General features: G+C 35.8%; 2 protein-coding genes across 4 annotated transcripts in view; one reads left to right on the top strand and one right to left on the bottom strand.

The window, feature by feature from the left end:
* Positions 1–1,391, bottom strand: part of ZCWPW2 (zinc finger CW-type and PWWP domain containing 2) — a 96,766-nt gene extending 95,375 nt beyond the window's left edge. Inside the window, exons 1-2 of the mRNA XM_053929266.1 lie at positions 1,314–1,391; positions 872–1,164 (exon numbers count right to left, since the gene is read on the bottom strand). Of these exons, the coding sequence (XP_053785241.1) occupies positions 872–1,164; positions 1,314–1,391 (371 nt within the window). The remainder of the gene's footprint in view (positions 1–871; positions 1,165–1,313) is intronic.
* On the top strand, positions 868–24,395 carry AZI2 (5-azacytidine induced 2). 3 transcript variants are annotated; one of them, XM_053929483.2, is made up of 8 exons: positions 868–1,358; positions 9,171–9,391; positions 10,800–10,925; positions 11,375–11,474; positions 12,569–12,717; positions 16,769–16,827; positions 20,859–20,981; positions 23,906–24,174. In XM_053929483.2, exons 2-8 carry the CDS (start codon positions 9,176–9,178, stop codon positions 24,027–24,029), a joined length of 897 nt encoding a protein of 298 aa, XP_053785458.1. In that variant the 5' UTR covers positions 868–1,358; positions 9,171–9,175; the 3' UTR covers positions 24,030–24,174. The 3 variants fall into 3 exon arrangements, with proteins under 3 accessions (XP_053785458.1, XP_053785457.1, XP_053785456.1); XM_053929481.2 differs by having other exon boundaries at positions 869–1,358; positions 20,859–20,977; positions 23,906–24,395; XM_053929482.2 differs by lacking the exon at positions 10,800–10,925 and having other exon boundaries at positions 20,859–20,977; positions 23,906–24,395.
* Positions 24,396–26,685: the final 2,290 nt, after the last annotated feature.

Below are 26,685 nucleotides of genomic sequence, written 5' to 3'. Positions count from 1 at the left end.
CGAGTTAAAAGGCGATGCAAAAACACCTGCCAACAGAAGAATAAATCTAAGTCCTCGATGGACAAAAGCACTACGCAAGGGCGTGGCCAGGAGTGTAACTGTTGCCAATGGGCGGCTCACGAGTATAAACTGCTTGTAATAACCGTTTTCTCGGTTATTCCTTTAATCAGAAATAGCCCTAAAGCTCGAGGGCTCTGTCGGGCTTCGACTTCCAAATATGATAAAAAGGCAACTACTCCGAACTCCACAGCTCAGGAATGTCAGCTAGGAAAAACCTATGGTGGTAGCAGTTCCAGAGCAGCTGGTACTATCCCCAAATCCCAAAGCTGTGACCTAAATTCAATAAATGACACATTTTTTAAACAGTTGTGTGTGGAATCACTTCGGGACGTTCTGCAATGAGCTCAGTTTGTTTCAAATGATCGCCCGAGGGTTCGAATCAGCCTCCAGGAAACAGGTGGGACGCGGTACAGGCTTCCCACGTGCGCCCCTACTCAACGCACGCGCAATGTGACAGGTTTCCCAGTTCTTCCCAGCAACCGCGAGGCGACTGCGCTGTAAGCTACTAAGGGCGCTACCAAGCGGAGCAAACGCGCAGCACACACGCTCGGGAACCCTCAACTTGACGCTAAAAGAAAAGGATGCACTAGCCTACACCAATGGAGGCCAAGCGACCGACCGCAGTATCGTCGAATAACGCTCTTACCCAACTCTTCCAGCTCCCCCTCCAACTCTTCGCGTCGCCGCGGTCCCGCCCCGTCCTGCAGCGAAGACTCACGGGACACGTAGTACGCCACGCCCACCTACTCCCAACTCCCAGCCCCGCCCTTCCTAGCTGCGGCTCACGCCCCGCTGCTCCCTCAGGCCTCACTTCCGGTGTTCTAGCACGGCCTCGGGTCTGATCCGCGGACTGCAGCAGTCCCCTTTGCGGCTGTGTGCTGCTCTTCCCAACACCGCCCTTAACAGGATTCCCCCCCGCGACGTGAGACGCGGCCGCGGGCCTGTGCGGGCGCTGACTAGGCCGGCGCCGGCGGGCCTGAGTGTCGCGCGCGTGTTGCTGGGTAACGGGGCTGCTGCGGGCGGCAACTCGGGCCCTCCAGTCCAGGCTTGCCTCTCCTTCCCGAACCTCCGGGGCCTGGGCAACAGAGTGGGGCCGAGACGGTCCTAGTGCAGGCGAAGCCAAAGAAATGGGAATCCCTCCGCGGTGTACCCGCAGCGGCTGCCTCCGCTCGAGAACCCTCTGTGTCTTCGAGGAAACCGGAAGCTCGTGGTGACCCCTGGCGACCCGGTTTGTTTTCGGTCGGTCTCCCTACACAGGGGAATCGAAACTCGGCGGCCCTACCTCGCTGGTCTTCGGGGTGAGTGACTCGCTTGAGCCGGCTTAGGGGCATGGGCAGTGTCAGGACCAACGGCCACTGCTCCTGTTGTCCCGGAGACCCGTCATTCTCTCTGACGAACCCGGGCCCCCTCCTTTGACTAGGGAGCGGCCCACCCCTGGGTATCCCGTACCCCTGCCACCCTCGCACCCTGGCTGTTCCAGGCCCATCCTTCACTTTCCTTCTCCTTTTCTTTCAGTATTCTGACTTACGGGGGGGCGCCTTCAGTTTTATTTCATTCATTGAGACTGCATTTATACCTAAAATGAAAGGGGGGCGCGCGGCTAGGACGGCCCTGCCCGGGGAATCGGAGCAGTGGACACCACCCCCGTGTCCACTATCGAGGTCTAACAGTAGCTACTCGCCGTCTCTCCTGTGTCTATAACTTGTGTGTTGAATGGTTTTCGATCTTTTGGGTAGTGACTGCTACGTGCAAAGTAGGCTAAGACCCCCGTCCCTACAAACAGGGAACTCGAGTACTCAAAAGTGGGATAAGATACTCAGAAAACTGCGATACAAATGAAAACATAAATTGCTCCGGATGTGTTGTGGGAAATAGGCTGATAAAAGACAGTGACGTGGGAGGATTGAAATTGACCCTTGCCTCTTCAACGTAGAAGACGCTCTCTCCATTTTTGTCATTTTAAATTGGATTGAGCAAGCTTTCGTGGCATAATTTAAATACCAGTTCTCTAAGCATGCCATATCTAATTGTCCTAACCTGTTGTGAGCACTCACGGCATCATTTGTAAATTAGGAATTGTGCATCCCTCTCAGGGTGGTTACAAAATTTTAATGCGCTGTTGTTTGTAAGGTGGAAAATCGTATACCTGTGTAAAGTCTTACCATGAAAGAAACGGTATAGCGTCATGGGAAATGCACTGGATTAAGTCAGAACATTTTAACTCAGTAGCTGCATGGTGATTTTTCTACCTAATTGACACCGGGTAGGAGATGAAATCTCTGAATTTCCTCTCTCTCAAATGGTATTAAGGTTTACTCTTCAAGGTACCTAAGCGTAGTTCTTAAGAGTTTGCTAGCTCTGCAGTCGGCTGGGTGATTTTCATTCTTGGCTCTCCCACTTTCTAACGTTTGCCTACCTCAGAGGTATTTATGGAGATTTAATGAATTGTTAAGAATAAATGAGACAGTTTCGCTTGCAGGCAAAATGTATTGCCTGACATACTATAAACACTTGATAAATATTAATTACCAACACAGAATGTTGTCGTGATTAATAAGATGTTATGAAGTTTTCCATAATCCATGAAGTAACAGCCAATGTGGAATTTATATTCTTGATCACATTTGTTATATCACTATTAGAGAATACCGTACTTAGTGCTGATGCCAGTAACATGTAGTGTACATAGGTGCTCAGTTACCTTGAGACCTATTACTTAATGAAAGGAATGAAAAGTAGGCTGCTCTTTTAGTATATACTTTATAAACTTTATAAAGTTTACATCCACGTTAACCCTGAAAAAGTCTTAGGATTCTCTGGCCATACACGCTGATTTCTGAACTGATGTAGTGAAGTAACTCTGTTAGGATTGTGAAAATGAAAATGAAGTTTTTCATACTGTGCATGTAATGCTAAGTACATTTTGGGGCACTCACTGAGTTATAGGGTGTTTGAGTGCTGAGGTACATAGATTGAGTGACAGTATCTTAAAAAAAGGCACTTGATGATCCCCTTTTTGAACTAGTTAGGCCATTCCTGCCCCTGATTATTTCATTAAAAGTAGAAAAAGAGGAGTGTTGGTCTATGTGCTTCCATTAAGACCTGATTCTTGCTCAGTAGTGTCTTGACTAACCGTATGAAGAGATTGTAGCTCTTCAGAAGTAGAAAGATGATGGAAATTCTAAGATGATTCAAGAGGCGATGTAGAATAGAAAAAAGAAAGGCCTTGATTTAAACTCTGCCTCTCGAATACTGCCAGTGTGATTGTAGGCAAATCTGTGGTATGATGATACCTTCCTGGCCAAGTTTGGGGTGGACTAGAGGTAATGTGTGTACTATACATCTTTTACTGTTCCTGGCAGAAATGTGAATTCCCTTCTATCTCTTTAGGTTGTCATTCCATATTCAGATGAAAATTTTGCCTTCACAATTTAGGAAGGTGACATCTTAGTTATGTGCTTCAACCCTCTTGTTTTATTGGCGGGAAAATTTAGATCTGGGGAGGTAAATAATCAAGGTGTCAGATTGTAAACTAGGATCTGGATTTCTGAATCTCAGGCCAGGGTTCGTTCTACCACTGAGCTCTGCCTTGTCCAGATTACTTTTGGGAAAGTCAGAATCCATGTTATATTGCCTTTCATAGTGTTGTATTAAGAGCATAAATTTGGAAAACAGCTTATCTGGTTCACATCCCTACTTTGCCACTGATTACTTATGTAGCTGTAATTAAAGTATTTAATTTTTCTCAGTTTGTTTATAAATTAGGATAATAGTACTTAAGTGGAAAAATGGGTGTAGAAGCACTAGTGCCTCGCAGGTAAGTGAGCAATGAATGGTAGATATGATGATGATGAAATATGAGAAGATAATTATGTTTACTCCTAAAAAAAAGACCAGGCTGGTATCCAAAGATGTTTCTGTGCTTTGTAGTGTCTCACACCCCACCATATGTAGCATATCTCAGCTGAGGGCCCTCTCAGTGTTGACTGTAGTGAAGACTTAATTCTGATGAAGTGTGAATCTTTCCCTCCCCCCCTTTATGTCTCTCCTCTAGTCTCAGGAAATACTGTTCTCTTTTCTATTCACCTGACCTGGCAAATTGTGCCCTTCTTTGTCCATTATTATTGCACTATTGTGATTTATAAGAAATACATATTTGGTCATTCAGGTAACCAAAGTAATATTTGTCAAATATATTTGGTCTTCACAGTTCTCTATACCCTTGGAATTTCCTGAAGGATAATAGCTATGAAAGCATCTTTTGTCATAATGCAAGGGTGGGCAAAAGTAGGTCTACAGCTTTAATACAGATAAATAATATAATTAATAAGAATAAACTTTTGCATACTCTCAACTGTAAACCTACTTCTTTCCACTCCCATATTTGCACTCATTCTCAATTCCTGGAAATGGACATCTTACTTACAACAAGCCACTTTCCACCAGGACTAGGTCTGTGTTAATGAGGTGACTTTGGGACAACACCTAAGGATGGTGGCTGCTTGCCAAGAGAACCACTCAAGTGATTAGAGGGTTAGAAGTTTCAGTCCCACCGACCTCCAACTAGTGGAGAGGGACTGGAAGTTGAATCAGTTGCCAAGTGATGTAATCAATTATCCCAATTATGTAATGAAGCCTCTGTAAAAATGCAAACAGGAGAGGCTTTAGAGAGTTTCCAGGTTCATTAGGCAGAACACTTCCATGTGCCATTGTGCCCACCACCCCCAAACTTAAGGACAGAAGCTCCTTTTTTCAGGCTCCCACCCTATGAATATCTTCATTTAGCTATTGATTCAAATCCTTTAATTTTTAAGACAGATAAGCAATTTTCCTGCCACCACCCAGTGCATCCCATGTCATGGTTATAATATGTAGAATGAATAAATATATAGTGTAATGGTATAAAACTTGAAAAAGTTTTTATGCAAATAATGTTTTCTTATAGAGAGATACCACCATGTGTAACTTTATGGTGATTTATAAAAAAAATAGGCAACAGATATAAATATGTAAGAGTCTGTGTACTAATTTTGTCCTAAAAATGACCAGTTATCATGCTGTGTAAAATGTGACATTGTTATAGCAGTACACCTCCCTACATCTAGGGTTCCTAGTTTTTTAGTTTTTGATGAACTTAAATGTGTGAAAGATTCATTAGAGAGGGAAAAATACTAATAGGTTCTGAAACTCAAGGGCTTGTGCTACTTAATTATTGGGCTGGTCAAAATTTCACTTAGTTTTTTCTGTTAAGTAAAAGACACATTTTTCATTTTCACCAATAACTTTATTGATTTGGATATTTTGAGTATGTCGACTCTCTCCTGCGTAGTATAAAGTTGATTGTTCTCGAAGACTCGATTTAATTGCTATCAACTGCAATTGGTCTGATTGTAGAGCATTGTCTCTCGAGAAATCTCCAGCACGAAACTTTGCAAACCACTTTTAACACACTTGATCACAATGCCTTCCTCATGCACTGCAAAATCGTTTTTTGCATTTGAGTTGCGTTTTTACATTTCTGGAAATAATAAAGCATAATATGCCAAAAATGTTGTGTATTATCTTCCATCTTCAGTATTAAAATAGCTACACAAATATCCACCACTTTAGATAAGTTTTTTTAAAATGAATGCTGCTATGACAGCTGTCACAATACATTGGGACAAAATTTTTTCCACTGAAGTTTAAGATATCTAAGCGCTGCTAGAGCCATCTTATGGAAAAAACCAAATGAACTTTTTGGCAACTCAGTAATTACCTTGTTTTGGCTAAGCTTCATAACCTTTCCAGGTCTCAGTTTTCTTATCTGTGAAATGAGTGTAATAAGATTTTCTACCTCATAGGGTTGTGATGAAAATTAACTGGGATATTTGTAAAACACTTAGGACAATACTAAGTAATTCATTTGGTTGTAAATATATTTTACAAATGTTATATAAGTATTCTTCACCTTTTTATGTATCATGTCCAGATCTGTCTTAAATTCCCCAGAGTAAGAACCAAATTCTATAGTCATCTCTATATCAAAAAAGAACCATCTCAGGGCTGGTCAGATGGGTCAGTTGGTTGGAACATCCTCCCATACACCAAAAAGGTGTGGGTTCAATTCCTGGTCAGGGCGCCTATAGGAGGCAACCAATCAATGTCTATCTATGTCTCTTGCTCTCACTCCTTTTCCCTTCCCCTCTCTCCCTGCTTCCTCTCTCTCAAATCAATTGTGTGTGTGTGTCTGTGTGTGTGTGTCTATCTCCCTTCAGGTGAGGATTTAAAAAAAAAAAGCATTTCAGTTAGTCTCCATTCTGTTTTTCTAGTTGTATCTCTTGGTGCTATTCCTTTTTTCATCCTTTCTCCCCACACTCTTTCACACCTTTGAACTTGGTCCTCCTGTTGGAATTTAGCAAACAGTTTAGGTTTAAATACAGTAAGTATAATGAAAATAACCACCCTCTTAAGATTACGGGTTAATTTAGAGTCATTTGATCTTTTGTGGTATCTTTGAAAACCACTCTTCCTCTCCATCCCTCCGCCCCTATAGCACTCTGTATTGTTTCAAATATCACTTACCTTAAAGTGCACAAACTGTAGGACATCTTTGTAGAGAGCAGTTTATGCTTATTTCTTGTTTCTCAGCTGTCTTTAAAAAACTTATTCCAGTTGAATAAATCCTGCCCATTAATATATTACAAATCAGATATCTAAGATGGGCACAATTTACCTCTCCCTAGACTAGACTACATCCTACACTTAACTAGCTATTTACTCTTCTTTTACTTGTTCTGCTTTTAAGATATTACATGTGTGTGAAAGAGTCTTATATGGAGATACATGTACATGCTTGCAGTGCGCAATGTGCGAATAACCCATGCTTTCCTTTGGAAAGGAAATAAGAGGATTTCAACTAGCAGCAACATGATTGGAATGATGTTTGCTGTTATTTTGGTATAGCATTGGCCCAAGAGAGAAAAACTTAAGCCTCTTTAGAGGAAGAAAACTTAAATCTTTTTTCCATCATTAGGAGAAAGTGCAACTTGTACCAGAAGCAGTGGAAGTTAATTATGGTTATGGGATCTGCCACTTTTGGGAATATCATAGGTAGCCTAGTCCTTTCTTGTTTTCGGATATCATTGATATACTGGGAAAAACTCTATACTTTAAGAGTAGGAGTTAGTGAAGATTGATTGAATGGCAGATTTCACCTACTCAGACTTGTAGTAGTATACACACTTTTGCCTACCTTTCCCATAATCCATTTAGGAAACAAATTGCTAGATACTTTGAACTCTGACTTTAATTGAAAGCAGTTGAAAGCTTTTAGTTACAAAATCAGAAAACCAAAATATACAGTGATAAGAGGCCAGACCCCCCCCCCCAAAAAAAACACATTAAAAAAAGGCCTTTCCTTAGTATTTATGTTGTCTGAAATAAAGCAAAACATACTTTACAGGCATTTATTGATACAGGGGAGGAGATCAAAAGTTTTGGAGAAAAGCAGGCATAGTAAAACATAGATTCTAGACCTGTGTTTATACCTCAACTCTACATTTACTATGTTAATATGGAAAATTAGTTAACTTCCTTCTGCATCAGTTTCCTCATCAATAATACTTTTTAGAACAGTGACTGATACTAGTAAGCAATCAAATATTTCAAGCAAGGGATAGCAATAAAAACATTTTTCATGAATCATTAATAGAATGCTCTATTTGGTGTTTTATTTTGAAAGGTTGTTTAGGTTCTCTTATGGCCTGCTGTCGCTCTTTCCCTGTCTTTCCCATGAGGTCCTTAGAAGGTTTCAGCCACTATTTCACCTTCCATAGTATTGTTTAGGAACGTAACTCGTAACTCTCAATGGGGAAGTAATGCTGAACCTAACAACAAAAGTAGATGTACCAAGCGAGTATACTGTTCACTGACTGATGAAGTAACTGGTTTCTCTTAGGTTTTAGACTCAAGAGTTTCTTTTTCAGTCCTACTCTATCCATTCTTCACTCAATAATCAGCATTTGCCCTAGCCGGTGTGGCTTGGTTGGTGCATTGTCCCATAAATCAAAGGGCCACGTGTTCGGTTCCTGGTCAGGGCACATGCTGGCTTGCAGGTTTGGTTCTGTCCCCAGTCGGGGCACATACAACAGGCAGCTGATAGATGTTTCTCTCCCTCCCTTCCACTCTCTCTAAAATCAATGGGCCTATCCTCAAGTGAAGATTAAAAAAATTAAACTGCTTAAATAATAATAATATTTATTGAGCATCTTGCACACAATGATGAGTTGTGGACATGGTGATGAGCAAAAACAGACCTAAACCCTGCCCTCACAAAGCTACAGTCCTACCAGCTTTAATTTGGGCAAATTACTTTACTCTCCCAATCCCAGCCAAATGTAGATGATACCTACTTCATAGAACTGTATAGATGAGTTTATATAAGGTAGTATTAAAAGAATGTAAAACATGGTATGGAACATAGTGGACACTCATATTAATTCCTTTATCTTCTATTGTGAATGTATAACACATATAATCAGTTACTGGTATGGAAAGAATATCGTGGAGTATACATTAAGACATCTATAATAATATATTATAATGAATTATACTCAAAGAATTCTTAAAAATTTATATTTTGGGAAGCTATAAAACTTGCTGCTTATATCTAAGAGTGAAAATGTTGATGAGGAAGAAATACATGACTATAAAGAATTTAAAATTTTTTTCTTTGATTGAAAATGGTGTTGAAATGGTGTTTCATAACTATAAAACATACTAATAGCTTAGATTATGGTTTTACATGCTTTATAGATATGAACTCATTTAATAATCTTAAAAACTCTGTGAAGTAGTTGCTATTATTTACACTTTATAAATAAGGGAACTGAGGCAGAGAGTTTAAGCAGCTTGTCCAAAGGCATGCAGACACTGAAGCAGGAGAGCTTGGATTCGGAGCCTGGCAGTGTGGTTTCAGAGCCTGGGCTCTTAACTCAGTACTTAATGCTGCCGCTAAAAGAAGCAGCAAGAATTTTTAAATGTTGCCTCAGTATTCACATGATTCTAATATTTCTTCTCTGTTCATTTGTTCAATGAGACCTTGTATTTTTTTTTATTCTTTTAAATAGTGGTCATGGATACACTGGTAGAAGATGATATCTGCATTCTGAATCATGAAAAAGCCCACAGGAGAGATGCAGTGACTCCAGTCTCAATATATTCAGGAGATGAGTCAGTCGCTTCACATTTTGCCCTTGTCACTGCATATGAAGACATCAAAAAACGACTCAAAGATTCAGAGAAAGAGAACTCTTTCTTAAAGAAAAGAGTAAGATTTTTGGAAGAAAAGGTAAGCATTACCTTTATTATATGACTAAAAGAATAATTCAAAATATTTAAAATTTTAAATATTTTTCTGACCTGTCTTCCATGGTTATACCAAATTTCCAAGGATAACTCACTTCTAATCTGAAAACCTAAGACATTGTACCCGTCATACTGTGTTTTCACATATCATGGGGCAATATTTGTAGAATAGGATTTAACAGCTTGGGACTATGCACCAAACATTTTTCTTAACTCTTTTTCAGATTGACTTACCTTTATAACTTTATGTTTTTTAATTCAGCATTTTAAAATCTGTAAAAGGTATGACCAATAAAGGAAATTAAGCATCAAAGGTGGAAGCTCCCGGAACACTGTTCTATTAATTTTAATCATGTCTTCACTAGGATTTACCTCAATGTTCTGTTTTGCTTTTTGAACATACATAACAAGAATAATGATTTTTAACTAATAAATTTCTTCTAATTACCTTTTTCATGAAGAAGCGTGACACTTAAATGTAGAATATACAAGTAAGGTAGTTGATTCATTATAAGTCATCAGGTCTACTTGGCTTTGTGTATTGGGAAGTCTTCCTCACTCATCCATTTATTTTGAGTTTTAAAGTTTTAACTTAGTTTGTTTCATCAGAAAGAGCAATATATTCATATTTTACAAACAGAAGCTTCAAAAAAGGGGGAAGAAAATGGATTCTGTTGCAGCCAAAGAAATGAATTATGTTTTTGTGAAAATTCAAGGATGGCGCTTCATAGTTTACTTCATTTAGGGGAATAAGAGAAGGGATTTCCATTGTAAAAATAATCATATTTTCTTTGTATTCATATGAATTTACTTTAAAGGTGATTAAATGAATTTGTGACATACTGGGATAAGTGAGAAAAGGTAACATTTTAGAACTCATAGTTGTGTGTATTTTAAAGTTCAGAAGAATATTGTGAGTTAACATTGGAAATATTTCTGTACTTTCTGACCAATAGTACTCTTAATTCCTGTTCTGGAATAATATAGGACTTAATGAACTAACCCATCTGTTCCTTAAGAAGTCAAGAACACCTTAACTTGATCCTTTGTGATAATGGAAATTGACTACTACTGGCTTGGAAAACACCTAAGAACTATAAAAGAGTGATATAGTGTGTTTTAGTATGATAAATTAATATGTTATAAAACAGATACTGCCAAGTATAAAATAATGAGTAAGTGAAAGCATAAAAGACTACTTTTAAAAATATTCTGTACTTTTTTGCTTTCTTAATCAGTAAAGCTTGATTGTGTGGAAGTGGAATGTTCAGTTAATTATAGTCCAGGCTTTATTCCTGCATTACAGTGATTAAAGATGTGAAGCCATCAGAAGACTAATTATTTTAGTAGAATACCCTCTGAAGCTTTCTCTTCTAATTTTACACCATTAGCTTATAGGAGCTCGATTAGATGAAGAAACAAGTTCAGTGGGACGAGAACAAGTAAATAAGGCCTATCATGCATATCGAGAGGTTTGCATTGATAGAGATAATTTAAAGAGCAAATTGGATAAAATGGTAAGTTGATTTGAAATGAATGATATCTATATATTGCAAATGAGTTTTCTCATTTAAGAGGTTAAAGTTAGAAATAAAAGAAATACTCAATTAAAAATTGAAAATATACAGGCTCAAGGCAAAAAGAAAATTTTAATAATACTCGCAAGTTATTTGTATAATGATGTTTAGGACTTAAATACAGCTAACACCACTAACTTACATTGAAAAATTATGACATGGTAGAATTTATTAGTGTTTAAACAAATCTAAAAAAAAAAAAAAAAAGCCAGTGAATAAGTTCTAAGTTAAAAAAAGAAAAAAGGAGATTAGTGAAAAACTGAGTCCATTTTCCCACTTTGCTTTTAAAAAACTAGAATCAGTTTTTAAACATCTACCTGAAAATTAATATATAATACCAACCTATAGATTTTATTGAATGTAATTTGGCATTTTCCCTTCTTAACTAGAACAAAGACAACTCTGAATCTTTGAAAGTGTTGAATGAACAACTGCAGTCTAAAGAAATAGAACTCCTCCAGCTAAGGACAGAGGTGGAAACTCAGCAGGGTATGCTACGTACTTGTTACAAATATACTAATAGGATGAATATATTTTTGCCTTTGTATGATATATCCATGATCAATTTTCTATATCTGTATGCTGAGGCTTTAACTTATTTTTTAATTTTTAGGCTTACATTGATTTCTCTAAAATGTCAACTCCTTTTAATATTTCCTTAGATATAAATTGCACTTTTCCGAGAAAATAAAATGGTTTTTATTCAGGGCTAGTTTGTGATGAAATAAGTGAAGAAATGGGTAGAATCCAGTCCTAGTCTAAACCACTTGTTCACTGATAAGCCCTGGCTTTTCCTTCCCACTGATCTTTTTTGCCCATTGTTAATACACACTGTCATAGAGGAGTTACCATTACTTTTTTAATTTCTGAAGGTTATTAAAATGTGCAGATGAGTGATGAGTTGCTGGGGTGAAAAGTTAGGTCTTTGGGATATGAGTATTGGCCTATTCACATGAACATTCTGATGAAACAAGCTGAGAAGTAGGCCTGAGAGACCTTTTGATAGCAGATAGAGATGAAATCTCCTGTGGTAGCTGATTGGGGCTTTTTCTAGGTAGACTAAGGAACCAAACCAGGGTAAGTCAGTATCTAGTTGTATTCAGGGTCTACTGTGGAAGACTTATGAATACAATTGTTTTGACATTAATGTTCTAGGCTTAAGTGTCAAACTTTATACTCTGAAAGGACCAGTTGGAGTTATTAACTGAATTTACTCACTTTAATGTTTATCACTGCCTTAACTTTGGCTTATATAAAGATTATTAGTCTGTCTATAATTTGAGCTTAGTGTTATATATTTTGAAGTTCCAGAATGACAAACTTGCACTTTAATCTAAACAGAAAATCAGGATAGGGGTGAATAATAATACATTCTAAAACAAGATGGCTAGATTTTTAAAATCTCATTAGCATAGATTTTTTTAAATAATTACTATTTTTTAAAAACTTAGTAATTTTGCATATTTTGTATTAGTTTTTCTGTTATCTGTATTTTACTAGCAGAGCATTTTTAGAATTGCAAGTAATGTAGAAGACAGAAATAAAAATTTTAATGTCGGTTTGTTTTTTTTTTCCCCCCCTAGTGATAAAGAATTTAAATCCCCCTTCATCAAACTGGGAGGTGGAAAAGTTGAGCTGTGACCTGAAGATCCATGGTTTGGAACAAGAACTAGAACTGATGAGGGAAGAATGTAACAATCTCAAAATAGAGCTACAAAAAGCCAAACAAACGGTACTGCAGAATTATTAAATCGAGAAATTCAGAATTCTGTGTGCATTGTATGAATGGCTTTTAACTAGATATTAAATCAGAGCTGACAGATTGTAACTATTTATTGTTACATTCTCTGATAAATTTACCTCTATCCAGTTTTTGCTAAAACTTGACATACTGTATATACATTTAGAATAATCTTGGAATTCTATAATTTTGTTGTAAAACTAACTTTTTAAAAGCTTTATTTATTAATTTATTAAAGCTATTTCAAACTCCCTTTCCTTCAGTTTCCTTAAGTCACTTGTTTTTATGTAAGGCTTAAAGAGAACTTGGGTTTTAAATTTCCCATTTTATTTTCCTTAATAATTTGATTAATTTAGGCACCGCAAGAAACAATTTTTAGAATTCTTAAAAAAGACTTTAAAGAGTCCACTAGACTTCTAATTCAGAAGTCTAATTTTGGGGGCAAGTTTAATTTTTAACAAATAGCTGACGATTCAAGAATTGGATTGGGGGTGGGGGAAGCGGTTGGGGACAAAAACCAAAAAACCCTGATAAGCTGCTTAAGTGTGGTTAGCTTAAAGTCATCCACTGAGACACAGGTTGCCTGTGTGTCCTCACCAGGCATTTACTAATACTTTACACTGGGTTCTAAAAAACTTGGATACGTGTTTTCAGATGTCAGGACAGATAGTGCCAAGGATAAAAAGAAGTGATAGAGAAGCAAGGAAGTGTGAGAGCAAAGCACCAAGTGCAAAGTTTAAAATGGTTATTACAAGAAATTTAAAAGCTTAGTAGTCTGGAATCAGATAGCCATTATATATTATATACAGTCATGTATGTTAACCTAAGGTAACACTGGTTAAATAATTATTTCTCAGCTCAACCACTTTGCCCATCAGAGCATTCCAGCACCATTGAGGAGCTGTGTCACCTACCCCAGATTCCTCTGGGGTGCCACAAACTGAAAGAGAAACTACTTCCAACACTTCTGACAGCCAGCCAGCCAGCCAGCCAAGACTATGCCTCTGAATCCCAACTGCCCATACATGGAGCTGACAGTTTTCAACTCGATAGTGCAGCCTTTATCAAAGGGGACCACTGGTTAAGAATGAGCCAGGCGTTAAGAGTAATACAGCACCCTACCTTGTCCTTGACCAGATGGATTCCTCTGAAATGCACAAAGAAGTTTTGGAGCCCCCAACCCTGATGAATGGGAAACGCTACAAAAATTACAGTCAACTCCTATTAGAGTCAAATGTTGGTTTTTTTTCGATTTGACATCTCAAGTTGATTTTCCCAGCTCTGAGCCTGTGACTATGTACCACAAGTCTTTCCAATGCTTTCAGCATCCTTTCCCACAAGCCCAGCTGCCAGTAGTTCCGTGAGCCTTTTCTTAAAAAGATGTGCTTGCAAGTAAAGATCTACACCTTGAAGCTCTGAATTATAATTGTTAGTATATACATTCTACTTGAAATAATTTGACAGCTTTTATACATAATGGGTATTTCCATACAGGGAAGGAAGCAGTACCATAGAATCATAAAAACTTGGCTCGTAATTGTGGTACTACTTACTAACTACGTAACATCAAGAGAGTTATTTAATTGTTCTGAACTTGTGTTCTGTAAGCATTAAATACCTGTTTTTTTCACGAAGATTAAATTAAATAATATATGAAGCAGCACAGAGCCTACTACATTCAATAAGTATGTTTTTTTTTAAAAAAAACATAATTAGGGTAATTCAGAATAGTGCTTTTGGGGGTATATATGTAGATGTGAGTTATAGTTCAGCTCTATTTAGTTACTCTTTTCCACTAGATGGTGCTAGGGGATAAATTTGCTTTTTCCCTAGATAGATTAATTCATCTATCATAAATCTCAGAAGACTTGAAGGTAGAAGAAAGTTTAGAAATCACTTCTCTCTTCCTATTGATGAAATTGAGTCCAAAAGACTTGAACAGTCAAAGGTGAAATGGGGGGGAATATTAAAAAAAAGGTCCTTACCTTCATAGAAATTATTTGGCAGGGGGAAGTGAGATTTAAAGTTTAAAATGCTCACAACTAATATAAGAAAATGAACCAGGAAAAGAAAGAGTGGAAATGCTTAATTCATCAAGGGTTCCAAGTTTAAATCTTATCTTGACATTGTGGGATATCTACTTTTAATTTGTGTGTCAAAGGTGTTGCCGGTCAGAGTCCGCAGCAGAATCAAAAAGCAAATGAAAGCTAGAGAAATTCATGTTCACATTAATAATCTTGTTTATATCTGCTATAGATTCATTTACAAATATTTTTAAGATAGTACTTTCTGTGAAACATACAGCGCACCTTCTGAAATGTGATACAGCGTCTTACATGGACAGTGTTTTTTGGTTTGTTCTTTTAAGTATTTAGTAAACTCATTTGATTAGGTTGGGTATTATTGAGGTAAAGGTTTGAGGGTCAGTTCAACTATGACCCAATATTCCAGCCCTTGACTTTCTGTATACCCAACATTCCAGCCCTTGGTGCAGTTGATGCTTTGAGGAAAACACATGGCACTGCCAAGGAAGTGTAGGAAACACTGGGTCAGTGAAATGGAGTTGGTGTAGGTGTGTACGTTTCATCGTAACAGCCCATTCACAATGTCCGGTAGTGTACTGAAGGTTCTGAGACGTCCTCTAGTATAGGAACCTGTTTACCTTGAGGGATATTTACCAAGATTTTGTAGCCATGGGCCCATTGATGGGGAACTCCCACATCATATGGCACTGGTTGGGAAACAGATCCATTACTGCCTTTTAGAACATGGCAAACTGATGACTGGACAGGAACCAGGTCTTTGAATATCAGAGACAATTCCTTTGTGCTTAATGCTAGTTTACATTAGATTAACTGAACTGTTAGGCAGTAGCTGGAAAACTACTATTTCAACCCCAACTGTCAGATTTTTAAAAAATACCAGTCTTTAAAAATGAAGGTTTTCATTCTACATATGTGTTTAAGTATACACTAATTTAAATGTATGTTTTTTAATCAGTGATACAAAGAAGCTAAAAGAGGCTTGAGCTGATTCCTTTATCTCCTGTGGAGAACTGGAAAGAAAAATGTCCAAGGTCATGTGCTTTGGACCTTGTCTGATCTTGAGCCAGTTCAGTTTCCCTTCTCCCCAAGATACAACTTAAATGTTACAGTGTTTTTTGTTGGTATTTTCTGAATAAGCAGAAATCCGAAAATGCTTTAACTCCTATAATAGAAAGCATTTAAAAATTTTATTCTCCAAAGTTCGTAATACTCATAAAGTCCTTACACAGCCTGTTAATGTTCCACTTTAAAACATTTATATTATGTAAATAAGAAATACTAAAATTAAATTTCAGTATTTTAAATTTTGTTCTCTCAGTTTATATTGGCCACTTCTGCCAACTGAATTAGTGCCTATGATAGTGATTTTTATTTGTTATAGATCCTTAAATGAGAATGCATTGCAAACAAGTGTGTGATGGAGTTGTCTTAACCATATTAAGTCTACTTTTTAATGTCTTTTATAGGTTTCTTTCTGTCCTATCTATAATCTACACCACTAAAACTTAAAATACATAAAGATTTTATAAATTTATCTATATGGAAAAGAAGTTTATGCTGATCTTAAAAAGTAACCTATTAAATTTTGGTACTTTTTAAAAATAACAATAAAAATGAAATAGCAATAAAACTTCCATTTTCTCATGGAATTCATTCAGATATACCTTGAGTTAATATTAATTTTGTTATTTGTTACCCTTTTTAGAATATTGGCTGAAGATCAATATATTCAGAAATACATTTTGTAAGGTTCTAAGTTCTTTTACATGAGAGCAATTCCACTTTTTAAAATTAAAACATTAATGACTTTAATTGTAATTGAGTTTGAGATACCTTGTACAGGTCTGGAGATATTTCATTAAAATTGAATATCCGTGTTTATGCTGTACAGTTATAGATGTATTCTACCCATCTGAAACATGTCTCTGGTAATACAAAGTGTTGTACCGAGAGTAAGTGGACTGTAACAACTTTCAAACTTTTTTTTTAAATGACAGGATCCATCTCAAGAAGACAATCTGCAAAACAGAGATCTCCAAAGACTAAGCATTTCAAGGTATGAACATTTTTCAGTATTCAAAAGTTATGCATTCTTCTTCCATAGGCCACTTTGTATAGGTACTTAGATTTGTTATGATTTAACCTTAAAAACAAAGGGGTATTACTTGGGTACTGCATGTAATCTCTGACCACAAGATATTGACCACATTTAACTGTTAGTTAACAATAGACTTGAACTTCAGTGGTAGAAAGGTGCAAAATGTGATGCCTTAAACAGAATTTTTAAGCATTCAGTAATATTTGAGATAGGATATTAGGGAGTTAGCTGTGTAGAAGTATTTTGTAATAAATCCTAATTTTGTACATGAAGAATTACGGATTTCCACATACAGTAATAACTTTTGTCTTAAGGGTAAACTTAGACAGCCGTAATCTTTAGTATAACATGAATTTTAAGAGAATTATCCTCCTGGGGTAAGGACAAGAGTAGCTATCAGAGTTTGTATATATTACTTCAAACATTTTCTCAAATATAGATCATTTTTACTTAAGTAACTTAAATACTATAACTTAAATTACCTGATAATTTTTCTTTCTGCTCTGTGAGCATCCCCTCTCTGCCTGGATACTTCCATCCTGTATAAAATTCTGATTTGACTTCACTGTTTGATCATTTGACTTCCAAAGTTTACTGACCTAAAGTAAAGTAAATAATGTGAATTCATACCTTTTCCTATCAAAACGATCAATTAAGGAAAACAATATAAGGAAACACCATGCAGCCACTCTTTCAGATCCAGGGATAGGCAGACTTTTTCAGTAAGGGGCAAACAGTAAATGTTTTAGGCTTTGTGGAACATACAGTCTCTGTTGCGAATAAGTGCCATTTTAACAATACTTTGATTTTGCTTTTGACTTCTAAATTTACAGCAAAGACGTTTTGCCGTTTTTTATTTTTAACATTGTGTCTAGTACAGTGTCCATTTAAATTATTTCTCAAAGTTGTCGTCTTTGTCAGTTTATCTGGCTCATTAGTACTCAAGCACGCTTGTGTTCCATAGCATATGACTAAAATAGCTATGTAAATACCTTAATTTAAAAATGTGATTGCTAAAAAATGCTAACCATCATCTCAGTCTTCAGCAAGTTGTTTTTTGGGGTTTTTTTTTGGGGGGGGGGGTGCTGGTGGAGGGTCTTACTTCAATTTGTGAAAAACAAAGTATCATCCATCATGTGCAATAAAGCAAAGCACAATAAAATGAGGTGTGTCTATAGAACATACCAGAGTGCAATATACATAATAAGGGGATAAGTATAGTTTCTCATAACTTGTTTTCATTGGGTTACAATGTAAAGTGACTGCTTGCTGTGCCTTAGAGTCAAAAATGTATGAAATAGACTCTTGAGGGGGAAATCACAGTTGACAAAATACACATTTCTAAGTCTCTAGCTCTTGGCTAATGCTATGCCATATTTTCACTTTAGTTCCCCTGGGGATATAACAGTTGAGTAAATTTTCAAAAGCTAAAGAAAAATATGTGTGGCTGAAATAAAAGCTAAGTTAAGTAGATTTTTCTTATTCAAGGAATATTCATTTCAGTATTAAAAAGTTAAATGCATAGTGTCAATTAAGAAAACTGGACTTGCTCTCACTGGTGTAGCTCAGTGGATTGAGTACAGGCCTGTGAAGCAAAGGGTTGCCAGTTTGATTCCTAGTCAGGGCACATGCCTGGGTTGCAGGCCAGGTCCCTGGTGGGAGGCGCAGAGGAAACCACACATTGATGTTTCTCTCCCTCTCTTTCTCTCTCCCTAACCCTCTCTCTAAAAATAAATAAAGAAGAAAATCTTACCTTTAAAGAAAAGAAAACTGGGCTTTTTTTCACTTTGTAAGCAGGACATGTCTGTACCCCTTCCTGAGAATGTAGATAAACAGGTTTCATTACATTTAAGATTCAGAGGTATGAAGTTTTACCAGGATGGCTATGAATGTGGCCCAACACAAAAGCATAAATTTACTTACAACCTTTTTTTTGCTCATCAGTTTTCGTTAGTGTTTGAGTATTTAATGTGTGGCCCAGAGACACCAAAAGATTGGACACCACATAGAATTAAAAATAAATTTTCAACACACCTTGAAGACTATATAGCACTTAATATTAGTTGTAACTGCCATTACTTTGCTATCCACAAGAGGGAGAACTTACACTTAGTAACAGTTTTAATTTTTATATCTGTAGTTTTCAATTAAGGTAACATTAAGGGCAAAAGAAAAAAACTAGATATATGTCGACTTCATGACCTAGTTGTTAGTTTAACCTAATTTATAAGCAGTCTTCATTGTTTTGAATTGCAAAATCTCTACTAGACATTGCTTCTAATAACTATGATTTCTCTTATTTTACATGCTTACTATTTTGAATGATTAAATATGTTTGGTATTCTGGTATATAAACACTATCTTGGATATTTGCTTTTCTTTTCTCCAAGTCAGGTATTGATTTACCGTCTCACGCCAATAATAAAACACTGTTTTCATGCAGTATTATTCATACTGTGACTGCATGAACTTCTAGCACGTGTGCAGTGTTTGTACTCACTGCCATGTTCTACGAGTAACTCTGGAAAGCATACCGAATGCCCAGAATTGCACCAAGGAACCAACAGCTCTCTTCACACTTAAGATAGGTTCCTATGTGAAACATGCATTGTAGCACCCGTCTCAGATGTTTACTGGTGAAACAGAGGGGGTTAACTAACTTTTGTGAAGTAATTATTTCACACGTATCAAAAATCTGCAAAAAGCCTTGTGATTTTTAATACATTACTGGTTAACAAGTAATGTTTACAACAGACGAAAACCTGTAGATATTTTTCAGAGACAGGATAAAGTTTATTCTGCTACTTCCACTGAAATCACTGTCTGAGTGCAATGAGGTATTTTGAGAAAAATGGATGCAACCTTACATAATTCAAAATAATTCTGTTTTTCAATGTATCTGTTGCTTCTGTAATTAAAATAGGATATTAGATTTAAATATCAAGAGTATTAGTCCTTGAAGTTTTTAAAAAAGGTTCATAGTTTGACAAAAATTAAAGCATGAAGTGACATGTCTATCAAATTTGACTTCATCATTACTAAAATCACACTGATATCTTTGCCAGACAATGCTGCTGTTTGAACACTGGTGTACTGGTTGTTCTTACATCTGATACTGTATGTATTCGAGTACAGCAAAAGAAGAATATATGTTGAAGACTTTGATTTAGTTAGTTAGCAATTAAGAACCTAAAAAGGAAGAAAATTATGAATATCCAAATAAGAATGTTTAATGGAAGATGAAACTTATTTGATTTAAAGTAACTAACATTTCTCAGATAATTGAGATAATACTTTTAATCATAAAAATGAGAGGAATTTGTGAAGTTTTAATTTGTTTCATATAATCCTCTCTCCAGATTCCTTTCCTTTACCAGGAAATCATCTGGCTCTTCATGTCTTGTGCTGTCATGTCACATTGGTTTAGAACCAACAATATGAGACAGCCCAGTCAAACATAAAGAATGGAATACATGAAACCTAAATTTCATTTTAATGGGGCTTGGGTATACATTCAGCAATTGACACAGCATTTCGATTCACAATGTCAAAACAGAATAGTCGTAAGTTAAATACAAATTTAAGACCCATATATGAATATCACATTAATCTTGATCAGAGGTGCAAATGAAGAACATAGTCCTTACTATTAAATGTATTAACACCACTATACTATAGTGTATAATAAAATCTCAATCCTGAGATGACAACCATAGAAACTCTCATTGGTTAGAATACTTTTTATAATACCTGTTTAATATAGTTCATTTAATTGCTATAAATTAGGTCAATGTTGTTATGAATAAGGTCTTTTTAATTGTTATAATGCCATAATTAAATATCTTTCAATTGTTTAATGAAGTTTTAATTTACATAATTTCAAAACTGATTTGAGCAAAAATACAGATATGATCATTTCTATTTTAAAGTTATTCTCTTCATTAAGAGAATAATGACCATTAACTTTTTTTTTTAACCTTGTGTATCAGCGATAACATGCAAAATGCATACTGGGAACTGAAGAGAGAAATGTCTAATCTACATCTGGTGACTCAAGTACAAGCTGAACTACTAAGAAAACTGAAAACCCCAACTGCAATCAAGAAAGGCAAGTCAGTGTTTGCTGGAAACCACTGATTCCAGCCAAACTGCTTGAAGAGCAGCTAGCTATCCTCTTATCAAAATCTCATCAAATGAGTTTGATAAGGCAAAGTATATATAGTATGTTCACAGCCTACCCATTCTCTGCTTTGGCTTCAGTCTCATGCTGGTCAACTTCACACATAAAGGTGTTGCTGATGTGTTTTTTCTTCAGTACTGTATTCTTTTCCCCTTGTGGCTTTTTTTTCTCAGCCAAGTGTTGCTTATGTGTATAAGGCTGAGGTGTTAAGTTTGCTCTAGTTGACCTTTTACCACAACTACTTCATATATTTAAAAAAAAGAAAAGACACCCAAAACTATTTTTCATTACAGAATACACCAAAGACCTAGCTCTAAATTGTTTTGAAAAAGTAACTTTGATTCATTATTTGGTTATTTTCTTTTTTGTAAAGTTAATTTTTCTGTCCATAAAGGATAGAGTATTTAGAAAAGGGACTATCCCTTTTAGCCAAACAAAAATTTTCATTGCTTTGCCTTTCATATTTAACTGCTTGGCTGACAAAACATTTTGCATTTTGTGTTAACTAGTGGTGGTTACTTTGTTAAAGCTAATTTTATACCTCAGAAAAATCAGTGCATTTATACCTTTTATTTCATAATAGTTGTATATCTGAAAAGTTGTATAATTTTTAAGTGCCCTAAAATTTACTTTTTAAAGTAGTAAGATATGACTTTATAAAAAATAATCACCACTTTAAAACTGTTACTTGTACCTCAGATTGTCCCTAAAGAGTGCATAAAAGAATTGTACTTTATAAATAGTTCTCAGTAGTGTGCAAGTGGGGGAAAAATTTGCACATTGTACATTACCTCAGTAGTGTACATTAGTGGGGGGAAAATTTGCACATTGGGAAGGAAAGTTAAATTCAGAATTCCTTTCATTTTTCTACAGTTAGTTCCTTATGAAGCAGACAAAATAACATGACGCTTTGGTAGCCATTGACTTAGTTTCTGGTTCGTTTTTTTCCTTGAGTTTTACAGTGGCCAGGGTTACATATAAGGTAATACAAGTGATGGTAGAAATAAGATTTCTCTTAAAAGGGATTCATACAGTAATTTTGCAGTGAGTATTCAGTGTGGCTCTTTATTTATATAATAAATATAACTTCCAAATAATAATAATATAGGACAAATGCTCTTTCCATATTTAGAAATGGTTCATTCCTGTGTCCCTTCTGAGCTGGAGAGTGATACACATTTAGAGCTTTGGAGCATAAGTTTTCTAAAACATTTCCTAAGACGTTGGCAGGCTCAAGTCCACCCCACTCACTCAGCACAGAACTCAGTGCTTTGAGGAGCAGACAGCAGTGAGTCTAGATCACCTTTTTCCGTGACCTACAATAACACCCTGTCCAAAGGCTGAACTATGATACTTCTATTCTCCCAAGCTCTTGTCTCTCCTAAGAAAAGACAATGAGCTTATTTTATAATGTGGTTTGATTGCTTTCTTCTAAAACTACAGAGTCAAGCCTCAGTTGAAATTGGTATCCTTTTTGAACTTGGGATAAATTTGTCTTTTCTACCCGGGCTGAATAGGAGGAGAAAAAGCTCATAGTACCATCTTGGTGGTGGCGGCTAAATAATAGCTTTAGAGCAGTCTGTTATCTCAGCTATTACATGTGTACTAAAGACACTTTGTTGTGTTGTTTTTTTTTTTACTTGACCTATATTGTGGCCATAGTAGAATGTACATTTACCATTATATGTGTTTCACAAGACATAGGGTTATTTTGTAGCTTGTATTTAAACTGTTTTATTCATAAAAGCCTGAATACATATTATTTGTATCTCACCAATTCACAATATAATTCTTTCTGAAAAAAATTTACTTTTGGATCACCTATGGAAAAATATTTGAATAAGTAAAGGAATATGATATTTAACAAAAAAATTACTAAAACTTAAGAACAGCTTTCTTAGTCTCCTCCACTGAAATAAATAGTCTGGAAGCCACCTCTGGCCACACTTTTAAGAGCCAAGAACAGGATCTTTTTTTGTATTGGGTTGGCCAAAAGTTTGTTTGTTTGTTTTCTGTACAATGGTTCTAGTAGCGCTTAGTTGTCTTTAACTTCATTCAAAACAATTTTGTTAGACTGTATTGTGACAGCTGTCATATCGGTGTGCATTTAAAAAAAGAAACTATCAAAATTGGTGAATTTTTGTACATCCATTTTAATATTGAAGACGGAAGAAAATCTGCAACTTTTTTATTTCAAGAAAAGTAAAAACGCAACTGAAACGCAAAAAAAAGACTTGTGTAGTGTATGGAGAAGGTGCTGTGATTGATCAAACATGTCAAAAGTGGTTTGCAAAGTTTCTTGGTACTATTGACATTTTGGCCAAATAATTCTTTGCTGTGGGGCCCTCTTATGCATTGGAAGAAGTTTAGCAGCACCTCTGGCCTTTACCCACTAGAACCCAATAGTGGAAGATAGCCGACATCCTCAAAATATCCAGATCAATAAAGTTACTGGTGAAAATGAAAAATGTGTCTTTTATTTTACAGAAAAAACTAAATGGACTTTTTGGTCAACCCAGTATTTTAACTTTATTAGTTTCTACCTCTTTTAAAATGTTAAATTCTTCATTTTTAATAACTCAGTGATATACAGAGAGACAGGATTACTATGCTGTGTCCATTTTGCAAATGAGAAAAGTGATACCTGGAGCAGGCAGTGACTTCCACGTCAGTAGAGCTGATCTAGTAGTAGAACTGGGATCATTTGTTCTAAGTCATAGTGCCCAATGATTATACTTGTTGGGGAGTGTTAACTTTATTTCCAGTTGTAAATCAACCAGATTAATAAATTGTTACATGTTTTTATGATCACAAATGCCATGCCAACTGACATTTGGCCTGTACTTTCTTTTTTAGCCTGTGCTCCTGTGGGATGCGTGGAAGACCTTGGGAAAGACAGCACAAAACTGCACTTGACAAATTTCACTGTAACATACAAAAGATACCCTACTGTCTCACCAAATGGCAAAACTCTTTGTAATACATCTTCCCCTTTACCAGGAGATGTAAAAGTTTTATCAGAGAAAGCAATTCTCCAATCATGGACAGATAACGAGCGACCCATTCCTCATGACTGTACAAACTTTCAGGAACACAACTCTTACGGCAGAAATTCTCTGGAAGATAATTCCTGGGTATTCCCAAGCCCTCCTAAGTCAAGTGAGTCAGCATTTGGGGAAACTAAAAATAAAACTTCGCCTTTACCCATCCTGCCGCATTACCTGGATCAACATAATCAAAACTGTCTTTATAAGAACTAATTCTGAAGACATTCATGATTTGGTCATGAGGTTGCTATACCTCCTGCAGTGATTCTCTCGAGAAATTATTTAATAAACTGAAAGTGGATTTTGATTAAAATTTTGCAGGATTCTTCAGTGTACACATTTGCACATACTGTACCACATTACGTAGTTGATTTTCCAGTATGAAAGAGCAACACTCCAGCTTCTACTCTAAGAATCAGATATATGCTAATAATAAATTAATAAACAAGGTTTCAAAAAGACAGTTCTACCTTTGATGATGATTGTAAATTTCTGCCTCTCGAATGGAATTGAAAGTTTTTAGACATGATTTTACAAAGCATGTGAAATGACTAAACTGCTGTTCATGAAAAATAGAGGAGGCCATTAATATAAGAAAAAAAGATAAGTTGCATAAAGGAGCCAATGGCAATGTGAACAGGTTATATTTCTGCTGAGTTACAGTGCATAAATAATAAAAATATAATTAGTGGAATAATAGTATGTAGGTTATTCCATCTATATGCTATTGTGTTTCAAAGTTTTAAATCATTTTTTAATTACAATGTTGTTGATAAAATTTAGAATTGCAATTTGAACTTTAAAACTTTTAGCAACCTGATCATTGAAGCCAACTTTATCCCAGTACATCCCTCAAGTCCTAATTGAAAAGTGATTAAATGGTAGAAAGTCTATGTGGTGTGTGAATAAACTATTATAATCCTATACACCAACCAATTAGAAGTGAAAAGAACATCACAAAGGTTTCAGTCTAATCTGTCTCTTCAGGGTCCATAATAAAGTCAATTTCTTCAAAGGGTCTATACCCGCTCATTATGTAGACCAGCTTATAAATTGTTAGGCTTTGGTTTGAAATGTAACATTTTACTCATTGAGTGGTTTTTAATTGACTTAGGATTTAATTCTAAAAACCAAATTCTGTGCTGTACTGATACAGTACAGTCATAAAATGTCCCCAAACTCTTTGATTCTAAATGGCCTATCATTTATAAACTAGTCAGGAAATAACAAGGATGGCTTCACATGGAAACTTATCTAAGTTCTTTCAGGGCTGCAGTATTAAGAATATTAGTAATAAAATTACTACTCAATTCATATATCCTTTGCCTGAGATAGTGTTTCATGTGGGAAACCTTAGCCTTTTTAATAGTTTGAAATGTTTGTCTTGAACTAAAAGATTATCACAGATCTCTTTATTGACTGAATAACATACATAAACAATGTTCACCGTTCACCAGATTTTTGTCTATTACCTCACTTATTCAAGCTTGTCTATGATTAATGGAATTAGTGTCAGCTGCTGGAATTTATTCTGACCAATGAACACAGCTGACTCAAGGGAGTAGAATCTCCTGCCAAGTAACGAACAAAACACAATATGCATAAAACAAACATAAGATTCCAGGCTTTGGCTGAAGGAAGCAACTACTTGTGTAATATCACAGCAGCAGAAACCATTTCTCATGTAGCTACAGAAGCTGTATATTATATCTAATCTCTAAGCTTACTGGTTTGCTGTTTTTAAAACAAGGATTGGAAATTTTATTATGTAAACAAAATAAGTTGTATGAGATAATGGCTTGATTAATGCTTTGAACAATGCAAAGAAATTAATTAAAATTATTTTTGTTTGAAATTGAAGTGGAAGTGAAATTCTGTCCTTGACTGTATATTCCAAGGTCAAGTACTAATTGTGAGTTACTAATTTGATTCATATAAAAGATATTTGTCTTGTTAAACTACTTTTGAGTGGAGAAAATGCTTTTCCATCTAAACAAAAGGGTATCTGTGAAACCCTTTTCAGGGTTGTTAGAAAGTTAGTGGTTAATGTTCTTGGCAGTTTAAAGTGCTAAATAAATGACGTGTAAAACTATTTAAGAAAGGTTAACCAAAAATTGTTTGTACCCAGCCATAATTTTTTAAATGTACACTTTATGATCATCTGTTCTAAGTAAGATTCAAAGAGAAATGAACGAATGGTCCATCTGTAGTTTATAAACTTGCTCCAAAGGGTTTCCCTTGAAAATGTCTTAATCTTTAGATTTTTATAATGACACATCAATTTACACATCCATAACAATGAAGAGAACGTAGCTAACAACAAAAAGGCCACTTATTCCTTCCTCTTGATCCCCTATTAAATAAAAATTTTTTTTTCATTTTGTCAATGGGTAACTGAAGTGTTGCCAAAATGGAACCTAATTCATAAGCAGAGCAGGGACATGCCTATGTGAAACATCAGAAAATCAAAATAGGGGAAATTCAGACTTAACTAAAGGACTGAATCACATGAAAACCAGTCCAGAAAAGCTACATGGAGGAGGTAGAATTTCCAGGGTAGGAAATCTGGATTGTCACGTAAGAAAATAG

Source organism: Desmodus rotundus, chromosome 8 (genome assembly GCF_022682495.2).
Source record: "Desmodus rotundus isolate HL8 chromosome 8, HLdesRot8A.1, whole genome shotgun sequence".
Classification (NCBI taxonomy): domain Eukaryota; kingdom Metazoa; phylum Chordata; class Mammalia; order Chiroptera; family Phyllostomidae; genus Desmodus; species Desmodus rotundus.
This window is presented reverse-complemented; position numbering and strand designations above follow the sequence as displayed.